Here is a 19,228-nt window from a genome sequence, read left to right on the forward strand (position 1 = left end):
GGAGAGTTATACATCTATTTCTTTCCAGCTAAAAGATGCAATAAAAATTGAGATTAGTAATTGACTAGTCTGAACTGGGCTTGAAAATAGAAAAGACTTGAAAAGAGAAAGTGATTAAAGCAAGACTATGGACTGGCAGTCACAGAGCATGAGTTTTCATCATAACTTTTATTATTTCAGAAACCCTGGGCATGAAACTTCCTCTCAGTTACATGCTCCAAACTGGGCCTTAGTTTTTGCACCCATAAAATAGTAATGGGTTAGACTTAAACTTAAATTCTGGGTCATGATCCCATGTAGGGTTGCATAACTGAATGCAAGGCTTGCAAAATTTGGCAGCAGTAAAAGGTATCAAATATTCTGCTAAGATTTAATTCTTTATGTAAAAAATAAACACATCCAGTATGCAAATTTGCTTTTGTCTTTAATAATGGTAAATTTATATGTATATCAAAGAATTGTTTTAAAACAAATTTCCTTATGCTCTATTATCAGTAAATGTTTGATTTGTATATTTACTTTATATCCATATACACATAGAGTCATGCAAAAATTTCTCTGGCAAAAAGGGGTCATGAATGGAAAAAGTTTAAGAAGTCCTGAACCGGATAATCTCTAGGGTCCAATCCATCTCTATAATCTCTAATTGCTGTGATCCTCTTGCTTATGTTAAACACAATAAGAAAGATTCATAGTCTGTGAAAAAAAGAAAACAATGGTATTGTAAAAGGCTGGATGTACTCTCTAAATTTCTTGCCATTAGCCTCTTCTGCCCCTCTTAAGTTTACAGATGAGGAAACATCCCAGAGAGGCCACGTGATTTGCCTGCAGTAAATCTATCAAGTAGCAGAATTCTAGATCTCGTCCAAAAATCTAAAAGTGATCTTTTATGTACCAGAGCCCAATTTCAACAGCTTGGGAATTTCCTTCCTTCTCCTTGCCTTACCCTCTCTACTGCCTTACCCTACTTAAATCTAATACTTTGCCTTTAATAAACAGAAGAGGTTTTAGTATAGATAGAAGTCTGGCACAAGTCACAAGCCCGCAGGTGAGTAATAGGATGCTGCAGGGCTGCAATCACCCAACGGTCAAAGCTCAGAAAATACTTACCCAGTAAAAAGGAGGCACAAGAGGGTGCAGAAGAGGATCAGAACTTGGTTAAACATGGCAGACTGAGTCCTTAGGATGGCCCTATGGAAGTCGTTCTGTGGAGAGACAAGTTACCATAAGGAGGCAGAAAAAAGGAACCGGCTTAGCTGAGTCTGGATTAACTTGCAGTTATAGTGTACAATATGCTTAGTACACAGCCAGGAACTGTGGGTAGGATAGAAGAGAAAAGAGAACTCTGTCCTTGAGAATTCACTCTTTGCTTGAATGGGCGACAAGCCACTTAGACAATGAGATAGATAAAGCAGAATGGAATTAAGTGCTGGACTGATCTAACCAAAGCACAGGACACGCAGCAAGGGCTCAGGACCACAGGGAATGTTAAAGGCCTGAGTATTTTAGGATGACTTCATGGAGGAGGATACCCTTGAATTGGACCTTAAAGTAGATCTATGATAAGGAAAGGGTATTACAGATAGGATGGTACTGGCCCCCTCAGACCCACATGCAGGATCACATAGCTACAGGTATAGGTACAATTCTCTAAGATACACATGACCATAACCAACACAAAGAAAGAGCTAAAACAGGATCTCAGAGGCTCGCAGTCAAGCACACAAATTTGGATTAAAACAACTGGCTATTTTGAAAACAAATGTTTAATAATCATTGGCTAGGGCTACAAACCAATTATTAGCAAGTTGACTGACTGCATTCAACTTTTTGTTTTAAAAATAACCAGCTATTTGAATGGATTCAATTAGTCATTTTAAAATACCCAGTTGCTCTGTTGAATTTGGATTTACAGACTGCTAGAGCTGGAAGGGACCTTAGGGATCATCTGTTGTTTATGAAACAAATTGTCTGATTGAATTCACTTTCCTCACCCACAGACCAGTCAGGGAGAGCAGACACAGCCTCTGTTTCTATGGTTTAAAACAGCAATTAGACTCCACATCTTTCCCATGGCCTCTGGAGGAGGAAGAAGGAGGAAGCAGCAAAATTGCTTTTGTAGGTTGGGAGTCCATACCTTGGGGCTTCATTTCTTAGTTATGCCTATGATTTGAAATGAGGCCTCAAACTAATCAGTTAGCTTGGTCAAAGGAGACAATGATTTTAAATGTTTTATAAACTGTAAACAAATACTGGGAGTTGTTGTTTAATTACTTAACTTGGAGTCATATCATATCAGTGTTGAAAGGAAGCTCAGAGTTCATTTAGCTTACCCACCAACACAGTAAAAGAATATTCTCTGTGCAGCCCCCTTAAACATATCCAGTGTTTGAATAAACATATCCAAACAATCCAATAAACAAATCCAGTGGATTAAACACAATCCAATAGGGAGATCACTAAGTAATAAGTAGCATATCTCATTTCTGTATAGATCAATTTTTTAGAAAGTTCTTCCTTACAGAGAACAGATTTCTGTCTTCTCTATAATTCTTAGTGACTGATCCTACCTTTTCCCCCTGGATGCAAATAGGAAAAGCCCATGACAGCCTTTTAAAGACTCTAAGTGAATTATCATGCTCCTCCAAATTCTCCTAATCTCTAGTTTAAATGTACACAGCTTCAATTATTGATTCTCCTTTGATAAAGTTTTGAATCCTTGCCACCTTGGTGATCCCCTTTTAGAATTAATTTTCCTTATTAAAATGCTTCCAGAATTAAACACAGAATATGATTAAGGCAAAGGACAGCAGTACTTTGACTTCCTTTTTTTCTGGACTCCAAATTTCTAGTTATCAATCAACCAATAAGCATTTTTTAAGTGCTTACAATGTGTCAGGCTAAAAGCTAGAAAATGGCAGAAATGAAATAGCCCCTGCTTTCAGAGAATTTTCAATATATTGGGGTGGGGGGAGAAATATATACATAAATAAATATGTGCAAAATACAATATGAATTTTTTGGTGGAAAAAGTACTAACAACTGGGGAAATCAAAAAACTTCCTGTACAAGAGTGTGCTTGAACATAGATTTGAAAGAAACAAAAATTCTAAAAGGTAGAAGTTAGGGGGAACGGCATTTTGGATATGTGAGAACTGGATTTAGGAAGAAGTGAGATTTATCATTTTCGTTCCTTCCTGCCAGTCCCATCCAACTGAGAAATCTCTGAATTCTGAACTGTATTTCAAAGGTGCATAGCATTGCTTTGTTGACTGCAAATCGCCAACATATGGCAGAATGAGCCTCTCTAAATGGATTGACTTTTATAATTCCTCTGAGAGATAATGAAGTGTTTTAGCTTAAAGGCCTTTCCTGCCAACTCTCATTGGATTGAAGTAAAGTAAGACCCAACAAAGGGTTTGATTATATGTTGAATAGATAGTCATTTTAGTCAAAGTAAGATCTGGTACAAATAAGCTACACTGTACATAGTGAGACTTCCTGGCTCTTCCCAAAGATATTTTGGGAGGAGAAAAAAAGTTACTCTCTCTGTTTCTGTGTCTGTCTGTCTGTCTCTGTCTATCTCTGTGTCTCTGTCTCTACCTGCCTCTCTTTCTCTCTCTTTCTTTCACACACACACACACACACACACACACACACACACACACACACCTACCTATGCTAACAGTAGAAAGGAGACAGATGGGCCACCAGATTTGCTATAACCCAAACCCACAATTTATTTAGTCTCTGGTTACTTACAATCATGTTCTCCAAAGCATACTTGGCCAGCCAGCAGTTCAGAAAAACTGGGATGAACAAATTCCGCAGGGGAGGCCAGAAAATCTAAGAAACAGTAGACAGCAGCATTTGGGATGAAGCTCTCTGGGGATAATTCCCCAGAAGATGGACACCCAGATCAGAAATCCCTCCTTTATAGAACGGATGATCCAATGCTTATTTACCGTGATGATAAATGGTACTGTGTTGATCATTTCCAAGATGAAAGAAACTCGGAAGATCTGTTCCCAAATGTTTCCCTGTAGAGTCAAACAGTAAAATAGATTAGAAAAAATCCCAGAGAGGGAGTGAAGGAATGATGAAGAGGAAAAAAGTAGGGAGTGAAGCATGGGAAAGGAAAGTTAGAAACTGACAGGGATGGTAAAAGGAAAGCAGTTGGAGCAGTCTGGAAACCACAGTGGGACATTAGAAAAGGAGAAGAAAAGAGAAGATAGGAATAAAAGAAGGAAAAAAGATTGGAGAGATGTAAGGAGAAATATGGAGAAGAAATGGAGACAGAGAAAGGTAATAGAGAAACAAAGAAAGGGGAAGAAAGGAAGAGCAACATGAAGATAAGAAAGGGAAAAAGAAAGGGGAAAGATAGAAGGGAGAGAGGGAGGCAGAAATGGTGGGAGAAAGAAGATAAAAGATCTGTTGAAGGGATAAAAGAGAGAAAGAAAACCATAAAGAGAGGAAGACAGGAAGGGGAAGAGGAGAGGAAGAAACATTGAAGGGAGGAGAAATAAGGGATGAGAGAAACAGGGAAAATGGAAGTAGACACTACAAGATCTTCCTGTAAAAGAATTTCCAAATACTGGAAGAAATCACTATTTAACACATATAATTATTTTTTTCTCTTTTAAAATTTTATTTTAATAGTATATTATTTTTCTACTTACATGTAAAGATGACTTTTAACATTCATTTTTTGTAAGATTTTGAGTCCCCAATTTTTTTCTTCTCTTTCCCTCCCTTCCTTTTCCCCTGCCCAAGTTAAAAAGTTATATGAGATATACATTAACACATATACTTGTATTGACATAGTCATTATAGAGATGGTAGAACTAGTTAAACCAAATAATGTTGAATTTTTTACTGCTTCTCTTCTCCTGACACCAAATAAATTATTATCAACCCAAAGGAATGGAATGGAGTAGCTTTCTACAATCTTCTCTCAGGTTCAGTCTTGTCATTGATGACCATCTTGGCAGGGGTAAAAGAAGAAGAGCCATGTTCCTCCCTGCTACATATTTTGTTTTGAATTAGGTCTCTTAACTGTCAATTGTCAACCCTAGAGCTGATTTCTGGTTCTAAATAAGTAGATTATCATCAGCCTTTCCCAAAGCTCCCTGGCTCCCACTTCTATGTGAGAGAAGAGGCATTTGTATATAGTCAAGAACCAGGATGGTGATTGCCCTGAATCCTCAAGCTCACCTTAGGGACAGTCTAATGACAGGGAGAAAGGCCAGCTTCTCCTGGTTCACAGCCAGGAGTCTGGAATGATAGAATAAAAGATCACAGGATCTCCTCAAAAACCATGAGCACAGGGCAACCATTTGGGAAACAGCAACTCAGATACTCCTGTTCATAGATTAAACTGTACCTTGGTTCATGTCTTCTCTAAAAGGGAAGAAAGAGAGAAAGGAGTAGAAAAGAAGAGAAGAAAGGAAAGAGAAAAAATTCAGGGGGAAGGAAAGAAAAAAACAGGGGGAGGAAGAGAGGAAGGCAAAAAGAAAGAGGAGGGAGGGAATAAAGGGAGATGGGAAAAGGGAAAAAAGATAATTGGATAGAAATACTGTTTATCCTAAACCATCTCATAGGCCTATTCTTAGGTAGAGCATTTTGCTTTATAAATAAACACAGGAAAATAAAGGGAGTCTAGCTTATGCTCTTTCAAAATATCTTCTGTTGAAAGTATCAGGAAATGAATCTGTATATATCTTCTCCCACCAAACCTTGAGGTGTAAACAGGAGCAGCAATTCTAAGGAGAGCTCAGGGTTTTCAGAAATCTGACTTTAAGAAGCTGACATTTGTAGCTGAGTGCAGCCTGGGGAATCAGAATACTAGAAATCACCAAATCATCTTAATTATGAACACCATCTTCCCTCCCAAAGATAGAAAAAAAATCAAGACAATAAAATGGGGTGCAAAGAAACTGGAGCTCTAAGAACACAAAATGTTAAAAGGTAAAAACACAAATAAGGGAATCAGGGAAATAAAGAGTACTGCCTATGCTTTCAGTTGGTGAAACCTGAATTCAAATTCTTCCTCAGTGTAGCTATGTGACCACGGACAAGGGATTTTATTTCAACCTGGGTTTCCTCATCTGTAAAATGAGGGAATTGCTTTTGATGGCCTCTAAGGCTTCTTCCAGTTTTAAAACTTAAAGGAAATTTAACATTTACTACATAAGCATTAGTTATTATTGTTAAGTACAGAGTTCCTTTCAGCTGTTCTCATATGATCAATAGATCCTATGTTCTTTGTTTAAGGACATTTCTTCTCTGTTTGCTGGACAACATTCCTATTTCTTTCCAAGAAAGGAAAAAAAAAAAGACAAGGGAGGAAAGAAGGACATAAACAAATAGTATTATATTATTCCTCTCTCCTCTACACTTCCAAGATCAGGAGTAGACTTACCTTGTAACTGAGATAGATGAGGAGCATTGTCTCAAGAAAACTTATTAATGCTACAATGACCTAAAAAAGAACAAAGGTAGACATTGAACCTCTTGGATAAGATGAAGAGAAACTGTGGTGGAACCAAAACCTTTCTCCAGCCAAAACTTGGAAGAAGAGGGACAGGGCTTGGGAAAGGAAAGAATATAGACCACAATATATAAGGATAGTTTTTGACTCAGAAATCCTCAAAAAAGGAGGCAATGAGACAATAGAAATGATCCCAGACCAAATTCTAAAGTTGGTGAAGATTCTCTTTGTTGCTCTGCTTTTTACCCTTTTGAGTCCTTTCTGAGGTTCTTGAATATCTTGCTTATAGGACCCAGCACAAAATTTAACTAGGGTTATTACCTTCAAAGGTTTAAGGTATCATTCTTTTCAGGAATGTTTGCACTAATTCCATTCCATTCAATAAGCATTTATTAACCACTGGGCAATATGCTAGGCTGTGTGTGTGTGTGTGTGTGTGTGTGTGTGTGTGTAGGATGGGTATTCATAAAAACAAAACAAAACAGTCCCTGCCCTCTGGAAACTTATAATCTATTGGTGAGAAACAACAAGTACAAATATAATTATAAATATAAAATATATTCAAAGTATAGAGGAAGAAAGGAGGGCATACAGTATGAGGGAGTTCCAAACAATACAATGGAACTGCTGAGAAAGAATGGAGTAGAAATATTAAAGGGATAGGACATTAAGAGGAAGTCCCAAGGAATAGTGGGCAGGGAAAAGAGTTTCTGCCTAGGCATCCTACAATTAAGATCCATAGAAAATTTGACAGTCATACTCTTCATAGTAGCAAAGGAAATATTGATTAAATGAAAGGTAGAGGGGAGGGATATAGAATAAATGGTATGTGACAGAGCCAGTGCTCATGCCTAATGAAAAAGAAAGGCATTGTTGGAGTCCTAAGGCCAGGCTAATTATAGAAAGGTTAATAGGAGACACTAGAGTTTGAAAAAACTTCTTATGTGACATATGAAGTTATAATTTTTGAATTTTAGGCACTATGAAAACCATCAGAAGATATTTGAAGTTTGGGGGTGAGTTTTCCTGCTACCTCCTAAAATTAATCATTACTATAATAGCAAACACTTTTTGAACATCCACACAGAAATAGGATGCCATCAAAAGCAACACTTGCTTGTCTGGGTATTCTTCAACTTGGCAAGTTCAGAGAACTTATTTAGAGGGACATTCTGAAAGCTTAGGCAAAGAACCTCTGTAGAAAACTTCTGAATCATAGTCACTTACCTGAAGTGCCCAGAGCGTCATTTTCCTCTCTACCCACAAGATAGGGGCCCTGGAGAGAGAAAAAATGAAAAAACAACTGTAAGACAGGTAAAAACCCCAGATATTATCCCACCTTTCTTGCAATCACAAACACCAGTTGCTGAACATCTGCCATAGACAGGCAGGTAAGTCAAGTCCAAGGGTCTTGGGAGTACTGGTAACCCAGGATTGCTGGTTCTGCTTTTAGTCCAGCTCTGGCAGACACCCTCCTGGGAAGCAATCTTCATGGAGATATGGCTTGGCACCTGTTTTTGCAGTTACTAGAACCCCAGCTCCTAAAGACCCAGAGAATACAGTTCTGATGAGCAAAATCTGTAACTGTCAAATATTCAACATCAGAAATGTGATCATTTTTGGAAAATGACATTAAAAAGAATTCTTTACCATCACTTTGTCAATATACTAAGGACCATAAGACCTTTCCATCTGACTAGCAGCTGAAATTTCATTTATGTATTATCTCCCTCAATTGAATGAAGCTCCTTGAGAACAGGGATGTCTTATATTTTTATTTGTATCCTCAGTGCTTCGCACATATAAGCACTATAACAAATGCTTTTTCATTCATTCATTTTGTATTCAACAAACATTTATTAAACACCTATTATGTACAAGTTTTCAGAATAATTATCTCTGTGGTCTGCCACACCCTAGCAAGCATCATCAATTAAGATTTCATAGTTTCAAAGTATATTTTCATTCCTGATGGCACATTATCTTTGCACTATCCAGGAAGAAAGAGTTTTCCAAGATCATTATTGAAGACATTGGGCCAATCTTTCCAGAAGAGGATTTTGCTTAACACACTGGAAAGCTTCCTAAAATTTCCTAACTGACCAAAAATTGGGATGAGCTCTCTGAGGGAGTAGTTAAGTTCTTTGCTCATGTTGAGGGAATTCTGATAGAATGCAAACTTATTCAAGTCAGAAATGGTTTTTACTTTTGTCTCTGTATTTTCAGAACCTTGCATATAGTGGTACTTAATAAATGCTTGTTGGATTGATTCCAATTTCTTGGAATTGGATGGCTGGACCAGGAATGATGGGCTGGACCAGATCATCTTTGAGGCTTGTCTAGTTCTAAGATTCTATGTTCTTGGCTTGTCTTGGGTTTCCTTCCTGTCCTTGCAGGGCAGTATGATAAGGAGCTTTTCTGTGTTGGTAACCTTGCATAACCTCAGAAAGACAGGCAAGTAACAGTGGAGGGCAATTTAGTGTTTCCTCAAGGGACAGCTGACAAGGAAGGAAGGTCCAATAACTGAGATCTATGCGACCTGAGCTGGGAAATGTCTGACAGCAGAGTCATGGATTATAGTATAGAATAAGCAAAACAAAACAAACTTCTCACAAGGCCTGTAGCCAACAAAATAGAGCAGGTGTTTAGATAGTTAGACTAGCCTTGAACATTTTAAAATTTCTAACCTCTTGGCACATAATTGCCTTTCTCATTTTTCCAATAAAGTGGGCTGTCAGAGAGAGCAGGCTTTCAGGAATACTCTGTGCAGGGATTGAAAGGCTGCATTATGCCAGAGAACAAGTGGTTTCTCGAGGAGAAAAGGAAAAACTGAGTGATTAAATTGAATAATGTCCAAGTTATGATATCCTTTCATTTAATTTCTGAGCACCTTTTCTTCTTCTTCTAAAAGTACTATGTTAGAGAATTTAAAAATACATACATAGCGGGCATGTTGGTTGAAATATGATCCTTGAGTATCTAGGTGATAATTCACTGATAGGATCCTAGGACTATAGAAGTAAAAGCTGAGGAGGACCTCCGAGTCTAACTAGTGCAACCCCCTCATTTTATATGTAGTGATAGTCAGATAGTCAGATTTGAACTAAGGTCTTTCTTACTCCAGGCTCATTACTCTCTACACTGCCCACTTCTTAACATATTCCTCCCAATAAGTCTCCCCTTGTAACAGAGACTAAAAAAGAAAAACAGAAAGATAGACAGAAATAGAGGAGACAGAAGAAAGAAGAAAAGAAGAAACAAGAAGAAAGAAAGAAGAAAGAAGGAAAAGAAAGAGGAGGAAGAGGAAAAGGAAGAAGAGAAGGAGGAGGAGGAAAAGGAGAAGAGAAAGAGGAAGAAAAAGAGAAGAAAGGAGAGTATAAAATAGTTTGGCAAAATCAGTTTACTCATTGATATATCTGATAACATATGCCATCTTCCACATCTAGGTGATGATTTGCCCAGTAGCAGTATGTTGAGTGGCAAGAAGCCACTCAGTATATGGATTCAAACCCTATCTTTATCATTTCCTCTCAGTGTGATCTTAGACAGGTTTCTTATACTCTAAGGATTTCCATTTCTTCATCTGTAATATGAAAAGGCCAAGGCTTTTTCAGCTCTAAATCAGTTATTCAATGGCCATGGTGATGAGGACATTTGTCTTGTGGCTTCTAAGTTGATTGGGCAGAAATGACAGAAGAGGCAGGTTGTGATACTAAGGTAAACTGAGGAATGGACATGACTAAGGGAGAGAGAGAAATAATGTGGATGTGGAGGAATAAGCTCTTGTTGGTCCTATTCTTGTTTGTGAGCTTGGAGGGCTTGGCTATCAGCTATTCAATCCTCCATGATAGAAGCCTCCAGCTTGGAATGCTTTGGTTTCTCTCCCATAAGAAGAAGGTTTGAGCCAGTTGAATAGTCTTTCTTTTCCCCCCCTCAGTTTTGCAACTAACCATGATAGTATATTTTATTTATTTAATATTTTCCCTCAATAACATTCAAAACACATTTTTTTAAACATTTGTTTTAAAATTTTTAAAGTTCTAGGTTTTCTCCCTTATCGCTTATCTCCCTTGTCATGGATTAAAAAACCATGTGAAGTATGTACCTACTTTAAAAAAAATCAGCATTTAGAAATTACAGACTAGAAAACATTAACATTTTCATGTATAAATAAGGTTAGAAAAAAGAACTTTTTATGAAACCTTGAATCAATTAATATAACTTATTTCATAAACTAAGTACATATGATTTTCTATGTTAAATTTCAGGTTAATACCAGCATTGCCTTGCTTCTCTGATCTACTTCTAAACTTTTTTCTAATCTTTTCTGTGCATTTTAAGAAATGTTTAGATGATGTTCTTTTCTTCTGTTTTTTTCCTATCACTTCCTCCCACTTTGCCCCAGTTCTCTCCTTGACTCCTGGCACAGAGTTTTCTTTTGTAACAAATAAGTGTAATTAAGTAGAACACATTTGTGTTTTATTGATGGAGTTTAAAAATGCATGTCTGATGCTTCACCTCTAATTCATTGTCTCTCTGCTAAGAGGTCAGGAGGCAGGCTTTATGCTTTAAAGCTGGGATTGGCCAACCCACTGATCCATGCGTACCTAGCTCTTCTCTAAGTTCTGCTTTGCTAACAAATTTGAGTCTTGAAGGTACTGAAGTCAAAGCCTCAGCATCCAGGGAATGGCAGTTCAGGAGGAATCATTTCTTATTGATTCTAAGAATACTTCCGAAGACACACCCCCTTATATATATAGTTATTTACTCACATATTCTGCCCCCCTTGTTTCTGAGATGAAATTTTCTCCTTATGAAACTCATCCTGGCTGCAGTGATCTAATTAGTAGCTTCCTGAATCTCTGAAGTTTGGGTAAGAGTGGGCAGGCAGATGGGAACTATTTTCAAGTAGAGCCATTTATTTTTTTAAACTGGAAATTAACCAAGGTATTTATACTTCATCTAATCTCACCAAGCTTTCAGAGGGTCTGATGTAAGATGGGACTGACGGTTCAGCTATGTGTTCTTCCAGAGAGGAAATCACTCTCTGGGTTACAACGTTTCCAAGGGCCCAAGGAATAAAATCCCTGCATAATTTTCATTCCTATGTTTTGGTGGTAAAAGTTCTTGATGGAAAGAAGGGGAAAAAAACAATACTAGTAAGATAGCATAAGATAAATTAATTATTCTATTAGAGTTCAGCTTTGATATGTTATGTTCCAGAGCTGATACTGGATTTCCAAATGCTGTTATGGAAAGGTAGAGGCTCTTTTTATTGAGCTGAAAAGGGTTCAAGTATGAGGCTGCCAACAGATTGTACATCATGAAGGCCAGCCTATTTAAGGTTGGGAGAGACAATCAATCAGTCAACAATCAGGTACTAGTGGATATTAAGACAAAAGATGAACTAGTTCTTGCTCTAAAAGAATTTACATTTATTAGTAAGAATCAGATCTCCCCACAACACTCTCGTCCTCTTCTTCTTTCCCCCTTTACCTCCCCCGCCACAGCAACACTGGAATAATATCTGCTAAGGCACAGAGGGATGTGATCTATGTCAGTGAGAGAACCTACACTGAAAAGGAAAATCACAAATACTTGAATATGAGTTAATTGTTTGCTTGATTAATTTATTCGTTTATTGTGAAGTCTAAAAATTTTATTTTACATTTTTTTCAATTAACAAGCATTTCTTTTTCTTCTTTCTTACCTCTCTCTGTTGGAAAAACCAAACAAAACCAAACTTGTAACAAACATGTATAAGTCAGGCAAAATAAACTGCCACATTCATTCATTCATTCATTCATTTAGGAGAAGTTCACATTCTCCATCAAGAGAGTTGGTGATAATTAGGGAATTAGTTGAAGTTTGGGCAAATTTCTCTAATACACAAGATCATTGCTTGACACCATCTAGCTCTTTTCTTTGAGGGTGGGGTTGTTCTTTCAAGCCTAATCATCCACTTACCAATTGATCTCCGATGATGACTGGTTGAATACTGTATAGTTCTGCTTGGGGCAGCCCCAGCTATGGGAAACCATGGAAGACAAAGGAGAGAGAGACCATTACAATGAAAGAAACAAAATCAAAATCATTTGTTGAGAGTATTTAGGAGGTAAAAAAATTCTGTGCTGAAGAATGCAAAGAAATATTAAAAAAACTTAGATGAAGTAAAGAAATTTATGCAGAGTCCAAAACATTCAAGAAAGTGATATGAGTCACAGTGAATAGGCTGCTGGAATTAGAGTCAGAAAACCTTGAATTCAAATCTTGCCTCAGACACTTATTGAGTAAGTCACAAACTCTCCAGCCTCAGTTTCTTTGTCTGTAAAATGATGATAATAATAGCACCAACCTCATAGGGTTGCTTTGGGTATCAAAGCAGATAATATATGTAAAGTGATTCATATATGACAAAGCTCTTTATAAGTGCTAACTATATTAATTATTTCACAAAAATAAAAAACCATGAAAAAATATGCAAACTCAGAAAAAAAGCTATCATGAAGAGATGCAAAAAGCTTAGTTAATAGTTACACATAGATCAGTAACAAATTTAATTATTCAGAGTTTGTGATTTCATTTTTTGTTTTTTTATTGATTTTGTTGATGGTAATTAAATTTATAATAAAATGATTTTAAACCTAAAATATTTGTGTTTAACTGTATTCTTTCTTCACTGACAATCTTATGGAATCTCATGGTAATTAAAATCTTTCATAATCATACATTCATAGAAGTAGATTAAAATATTTTTTAAAATCTGGAAGGGAACCCAGAGATCATTATTTTATTGATGAGGAAACTGAGCTTCAGAAAGAGAAAGAAGTTGGCCTAAGGTCACACATCGGGTTAGTAGCTGACATCGATTCAAATTTTGTTACCCTAACTCCTATTCGATTACATCAGTACCTTTGAAGAAACATGAAAGTATGTCATAGATACTTGCTTAGGAGTCAGAGGATCTGAGTTCAAACCCCCCCTCTTTTGCTTATTACTTTTGTGGTTTTGGTCAAGCCAGCTTTCTTGTACCTCAGTTTCCCCACCTGTAAAATGAAGAGGCTTGACTCAATAGCCTCTGAGGTCCCTAGACCTAGAGCTATGATAAGAGATCCTGTTACTCATTTTTCTCCCTGGGCTATGATTTTTGCATCCCTCTTTTCCCAATCTCTACCATCTCCTCCAAGAAGATTTCTAGCCCCAAGGCCCATGGGCTTCCAGCCAGATGAAAGCACTTGAGGGAGAGGGGGAATCTATCAAGCCATATTTATTAAGCACCTGTGACACTGCTGGGCTTTCCACTGGTGCTGTGAGGAGAAATACAAAAACAAAACAATACCTAGCCTCAAGCAGCTTGCATTTTATCCAGGGAGACAGAATAATTCATTAAATAAAACAAAATTAGATATCAAATATAAACAAAGCGAAGACAAGGTAATTTTCTGCATCAGGCGGCTGGGTTTGGAGAGAGGATCATAAAAGGTCTCACTTGGGAGGCTGTGCTGCAGCTGAGCTCAGAAGGAGCCAAGCAGGCAGAGGTGGGGAGGGAAGGTGAAGCAGGTGATAGGGGAGCCACAGCACTTTTTGTGGCCGTGGTACCCAGCCCTTCCAGGGCGAGACTGAGAGCAGACCCTCACTAGAATCAATTCTTTCCTCTCCTCTTTCCCCCAAGGAATTTTTGGAAGAAGGCAATTCAAAACACTGTTCTAAAAATACAGAGTAAGTAAAGACTGGGCATGTAATTAACTAGTAGAGGGAAATTTCTACCAATGCAGGTACTGCAACTTACAGTCTTAGACAGGCTTAGACCCAGAGCATTGATTTTTACCCAAGATCACACAGGCAATATGTGCAAGAGAGGACTCAAACCCAGGTCTTCCTCTTCCAGATCAATTCTCTATCTACTATAGCCTCCTGTCTCTCCTAAAAGAAATACAATCAATATACATCAAACCTTACTTTTCTAGAGAGGTTTGAATTTTTCAAAGCTCTGGCAACACACATTATTTTGTCCTTGCAAAATTCTTTGAGGGGAAGTACAAATAGATATTAGTATACCAATTTTTGCTGATGAGAACATCCAAAAGGGTCCAAGTGGCTTACCCAAGTTTGTATGTCAAATAAATTGCTGAGTTGGGACTAGAACAGGCACTTCTGTGCAGCTTTGGGAGATAATACAGTGTTCCTCCCACTTCCATCCCCAAATCTAATCCTTGGGGGAATCACTGTCAGCAGCTGTATCTGCAAAAATACAGTGTCTGAGAGCATCTGCAGGAAGGGGATGAGTGTCGCTGCCGAGACAGAGCATCTGAGACCTGAGGCTGAAGTCTGACTATTGAAGAAAGACTGAGGCATTGCCTTTCTAAGATCAGAGGTGAGGGAGAGAATGGGAGGAAAAAAAACAACCGGTAAAGTCGCAGGGTCCTTGGAAGTCACCAGCCCAACCACAAGCCACTCAGACCGTCTGAATACACATACACACACACACACACACACACACACACACAACATATGCATGCATAGAAACATGTATGCACATAAATATGTATAAATAAATATAATGTAATTGATGAGTTGGGATTGGAACTGATATGCACACAGAGTATATATGTATATAAATATAAATATAAATATAAATACATATTTGTTTTCAATTATGTTTTATGTAAACATATATGTATATTTATCTACCTACCTATTCATAAACATATAGGTATGTGTGATGACCGCGTATTTTAAAATCAGCCAGAGTCAGGAATTCAGGTTAGGGGAAAATATTCAATCTTTATTCTCAGTAGAGATGAAGAAAGATCAGAGGTAGAAGGGAATTGGCAATAGCAATGTATGCAGTTGAGTCAAGAAGCTAGCCAGACCAGAGGCTACAAGACCAGCAGCTACCAGAGCAGAACCCAGCCAGGGGTCTTTCTCCGCCTTTCTTCCTGTCTCACTGCCTCCACCCACCAAAATCGTCATTTCCTATACAACACATCAGGACTTGCACAGAGAGTGGGCGGGGGCCATTCTTTCTCCAAGCATGTATATTAATAGAGTATAGCCCAATTACTATTTAACCTCACATGCTTGGGACCCTTAGTGCATCAACTCAAGCCTCAGCCTATTACAGGTATGTATACATAGTATACCTGTGTGTATATTAATTTCAATCTCAAATCATCAGTTACATTGGTATATACATATATGTATATCTATCTACATAAATACATTATATATGTGGATACATATATATATATATATATACATATACATATATCAGTTCCAATCCCAATTCATCCATCATCTTTATATATAATAATCATCTATCTACCTATGATCTATTGATCTATGGATCTAACTACCTGTCTCATAAACTAGTATACCTCCCTAGCAAACCATTATTAGAAGCTCAGCTTTGATGTCATGCAGAGCTTGCTGGACCAGGAGTCAGGAAAAGTTGGATTTGTTGCCCCTCAGATTAATTGTAATTAATATAACTGTGTGACTGAGTGATCAGTTTAATTTCTTTGGACCTTTATTTGCTCATCTGTAAAATGAGAGAGTTGGAGCTGATGACCTTAAAGGATCCTTCTATCTCCATATTTACAACTCTATGATCACAGACTAGAAGATCCCCCTGACAGCATCCATAATAGATCCTCATCACAAAAGAACAGATTCCACTGCAAACTTGGGAATTTCCAGAATGGATCCTCATTACTAAAAAGAAGATCTCTTACAGACTAAGATGGTTGCCTTGACAACTCACCATCCAATCCCCTGGACTGGGTCATCGAGCAGGACTCGGACAATGTAGAGGAGACAGGTGAACAGCTTTAGAGAAAAGTTGAACAACCTGATCCTCAGGCCTACAAAAGGAAAGAAACACATTAGGAAGGAAGGGAAGTGTTATCAGCTGACATACATGTGCATGTTTAGCTCAAGGCTCCAGGTTCTATCCCCAGTTCTGATTCTCCAGGACTAACAATGACTTCAATGGGAGCAAATTCACTTTAAACACTTTCTCTTTAGGGCAGCCAAATAGCACAGTGGGTAAAGTTCTGGACTGGGAGTCAGGAAGATCTGAGCCCAAATTCTTCCTCAGACTGTCCTAACTGGGTGACCCAAAGCTATGTATACATCTTTATCCATATATATATTTCTGTGTACAGGTAGATAGATATACATATATATGAATCCTTGACCTTGCTGTAATCTCACCTACAAAATGAAGGTACTGGATTTGAGGATCTCTGAGGTCCTTTCTAGCTCTTATATCTTGTAAATCTCAGGCCCACAAAGATGATAGATCCTTGGAGGGAGCTAGGAGTGTTTTAGCATGTCCCCAGCTTATCTTCTTTCAGCTTGTATTTCTCCTTTGCAAAATGGGGACAAAATGATAGCACTTGACTTCTAGAGTTGTTAATGAGGATCAAATGAAATTATATATATGTAAAAGTGCTTTGCAAACCTTAAAGTGCCATGGAACTGCTAGCTAATATTATTATCATTTTTTCCTAGCCTGCTTGTCTCCTGGGTCTGATATAGGATACAGATGATTCCCAAGCAGTTTTGATATGTCCTATTCTTTCTCCTCCAGAGCCTTATTTGTCACTGGCTCTGCTGAAGACTACCTAACAATGTCTAAGCAGAGGGAGGCAGGATGCTTGGGATGTACTGGCAGAGGTCCTACTTTTACTGGCTTTTGTTTTAATCCCCTAAGGCAGAAAATTTGAGGAATATCATAGAAATGACATTAGACAAGATGACAGGAAAAAATAATGATGATTGTTGGAGGGGATGCGGGAAAACTGGGACATTGATGCATTGTTGGTGGAGTTGTGAACGAATCCAACCATTTTGGAGAGTAGTTTGGAACTATGCTCAAAAAGTTATCAAACTGTGCATACACTTTGATCCAGCAGTGTTACTACTGGGATTATATCCCAAAGAGATTATAAAGAAGGGAAAGGGACCTGTATGTGCACGAATGTTTGTGGCAGCCCTTTTTGGTAGTGGCTAGAAACTGGAAACTGAATGGATGTCCATCAGTTGGAGAATGGCTGAATAAATTGTGGTATATGAATATTATGGAATATTACTGTTCTGTAAGAAATGACCAACAGGATGATTTCAGAAAGGCCTGGAGAGACTTACACGAACTGATGCTGAGTGAAATGAGCAGGACCAGGAGATCATTATATACTTCAACAACAATACTATATGATGACCAGTTCTGATGGACCAGGCCATCCTCAGCAACGAGATCAACCAAATCATTTCTAATGGAGCAGTAATGAACTGAACTAGCTATGCCCAGAAAAAGAACTCTGGGAGATGACTAAAAACCATTACATTGAATTCCCAATCCCTATATTTATGCACACCTGCATTTTTGATTTCCTTCACAAGCTAATTGTACAATATTTCAGAGTCTGATTCTTTTTGTACAGCAAAATAACGTTTTGGTCATGTATACTTATTGTGTTTATATTTTTATATATTTAACATCTACTGGTCATCCTGCCATCTAGGGGAGGGGGTGGGGGGGGTAAGAGGTGAAAAATTGGAACAAGAGGTTTGGCAATTGTTAATGCTGTAAAGTTACCCATGCATATATCCTGTAAATAAAAGGCTATTAAATAAAAAAAAAAAAGAAATGACATTAGACTGTTCTGAGAAGAGTTATTCTTATTTTTAGTATCCTTTAACCATTTTTTCTTTCATTTTGAATTTAATTTGTAGTTGGTCATTTCAGTTATGTCTCATACTCTTTGACCCCATTTGGTTTTTTTCTTGGCAAAGAAATTGAACTGGTTTGCCATTTCTTTCTCCAACTTATTTTAAGATGAGGAATTGAAGCAAACAGGGTTAGGTAACTTGCCCAGAGTTAGTAGGTTTCTGAAGCCAGATTTGAACTCAGGAAAAAGAATCTTCCTGACTCCGGACTCAACATTCTATCCACTGTATTACCTAGATGCCCTATGTGAATTTAATAAGCACCCGCAAAGACAAACACTTCAGTATACAAATAGAAGGGAATTATATGTGAGATTGTGATCTCTTATTAGATGCAATTTGTTTTCTTTAAAATATATGTTTTTGTACACAGCAACAAGAAGATTATGTGATGATCAATTGTTATAAACATGGCTCTTTTCAACAATGAGGTTTCAGGCCAATTCTAATTGTCTTGTGGTGGAGAGAGCCATCTGCATCCCAAAAGAGGATCATGGGGACTGAGTGTGGAGCACAACATAGTATTTTCACCTTTTTTGTTGTTATGATTGTTTGCTTGATTATTTTTTTCTTTCTCTTTTTTTCCCCTTTTAATCTGATTTTTCTTGTGTGGCATAATAAATGTGGAAGTATATTTAGAAGAATTATACACGTTTAACCTATATTGGATTACTTGCTGTCTAGGGGAGGGAGAAAAATTTGGAACACAAGGTTTTGCAAGGGAGAATGTTAAAACTATATTTGCATGTATTTTGAAAAATGAAAAGCTATTTAAAAAAGAATAGAGCAGTAAGGAAAGGCAAAAAAAAGGTATACGTAAATTTAGCCTTGTACCCTTAGGCTATGTGCCCCATTTTACACACTTGACAGTGTCCCCTTCTGAATCTCCTTCTGGTCAAAGAGTCCAGAAATGCTGATGTAAAGAAGAACATCCTAACAAATAAAGCTGCCATGAAATAATCCGGATTGTCACTTAAGGGAGTGAGCCTCCTCTCAATAAGAATA

The 19,228-nt window shown here is 37.6% G+C and overlaps 1 protein-coding gene across 8 annotated transcripts in view; it reads right to left on the bottom strand.

Annotated features, from left to right (window-relative positions):
- KCNT1 (potassium sodium-activated channel subfamily T member 1) overlaps positions 1-19,228 on the bottom strand; it is a 221,020-nt gene that overhangs the window by 55,906 nt on the left and 145,886 nt on the right. For all 8 annotated transcript variants that reach the window (XM_031954966.1, XM_031954969.1, XM_031954967.1 and 5 more), the window contains 7 exons: positions 16,254-16,353; positions 12,458-12,517; positions 7,718-7,766; positions 6,422-6,481; positions 3,966-4,040; positions 3,763-3,846; positions 1,111-1,205 (listed from right to left, as the gene is read on the bottom strand). In XM_031954966.1, the coding sequence (XP_031810826.1) occupies positions 1,111-1,205; positions 3,763-3,846; positions 3,966-4,040; positions 6,422-6,481; positions 7,718-7,766; positions 12,458-12,517; positions 16,254-16,353 (523 nt within the window). The remainder of the gene's footprint in view (positions 1-1,110; positions 1,206-3,762; positions 3,847-3,965; positions 4,041-6,421; positions 6,482-7,717; positions 7,767-12,457; positions 12,518-16,253; positions 16,354-19,228) is intronic.

The sequence above is a fragment of the Sarcophilus harrisii genome, chromosome 2, assembly GCF_902635505.1.
Source record: "Sarcophilus harrisii chromosome 2, mSarHar1.11, whole genome shotgun sequence".
NCBI classification, from domain to species: Eukaryota; Metazoa; Chordata; class Mammalia; order Dasyuromorphia; family Dasyuridae; genus Sarcophilus; species Sarcophilus harrisii.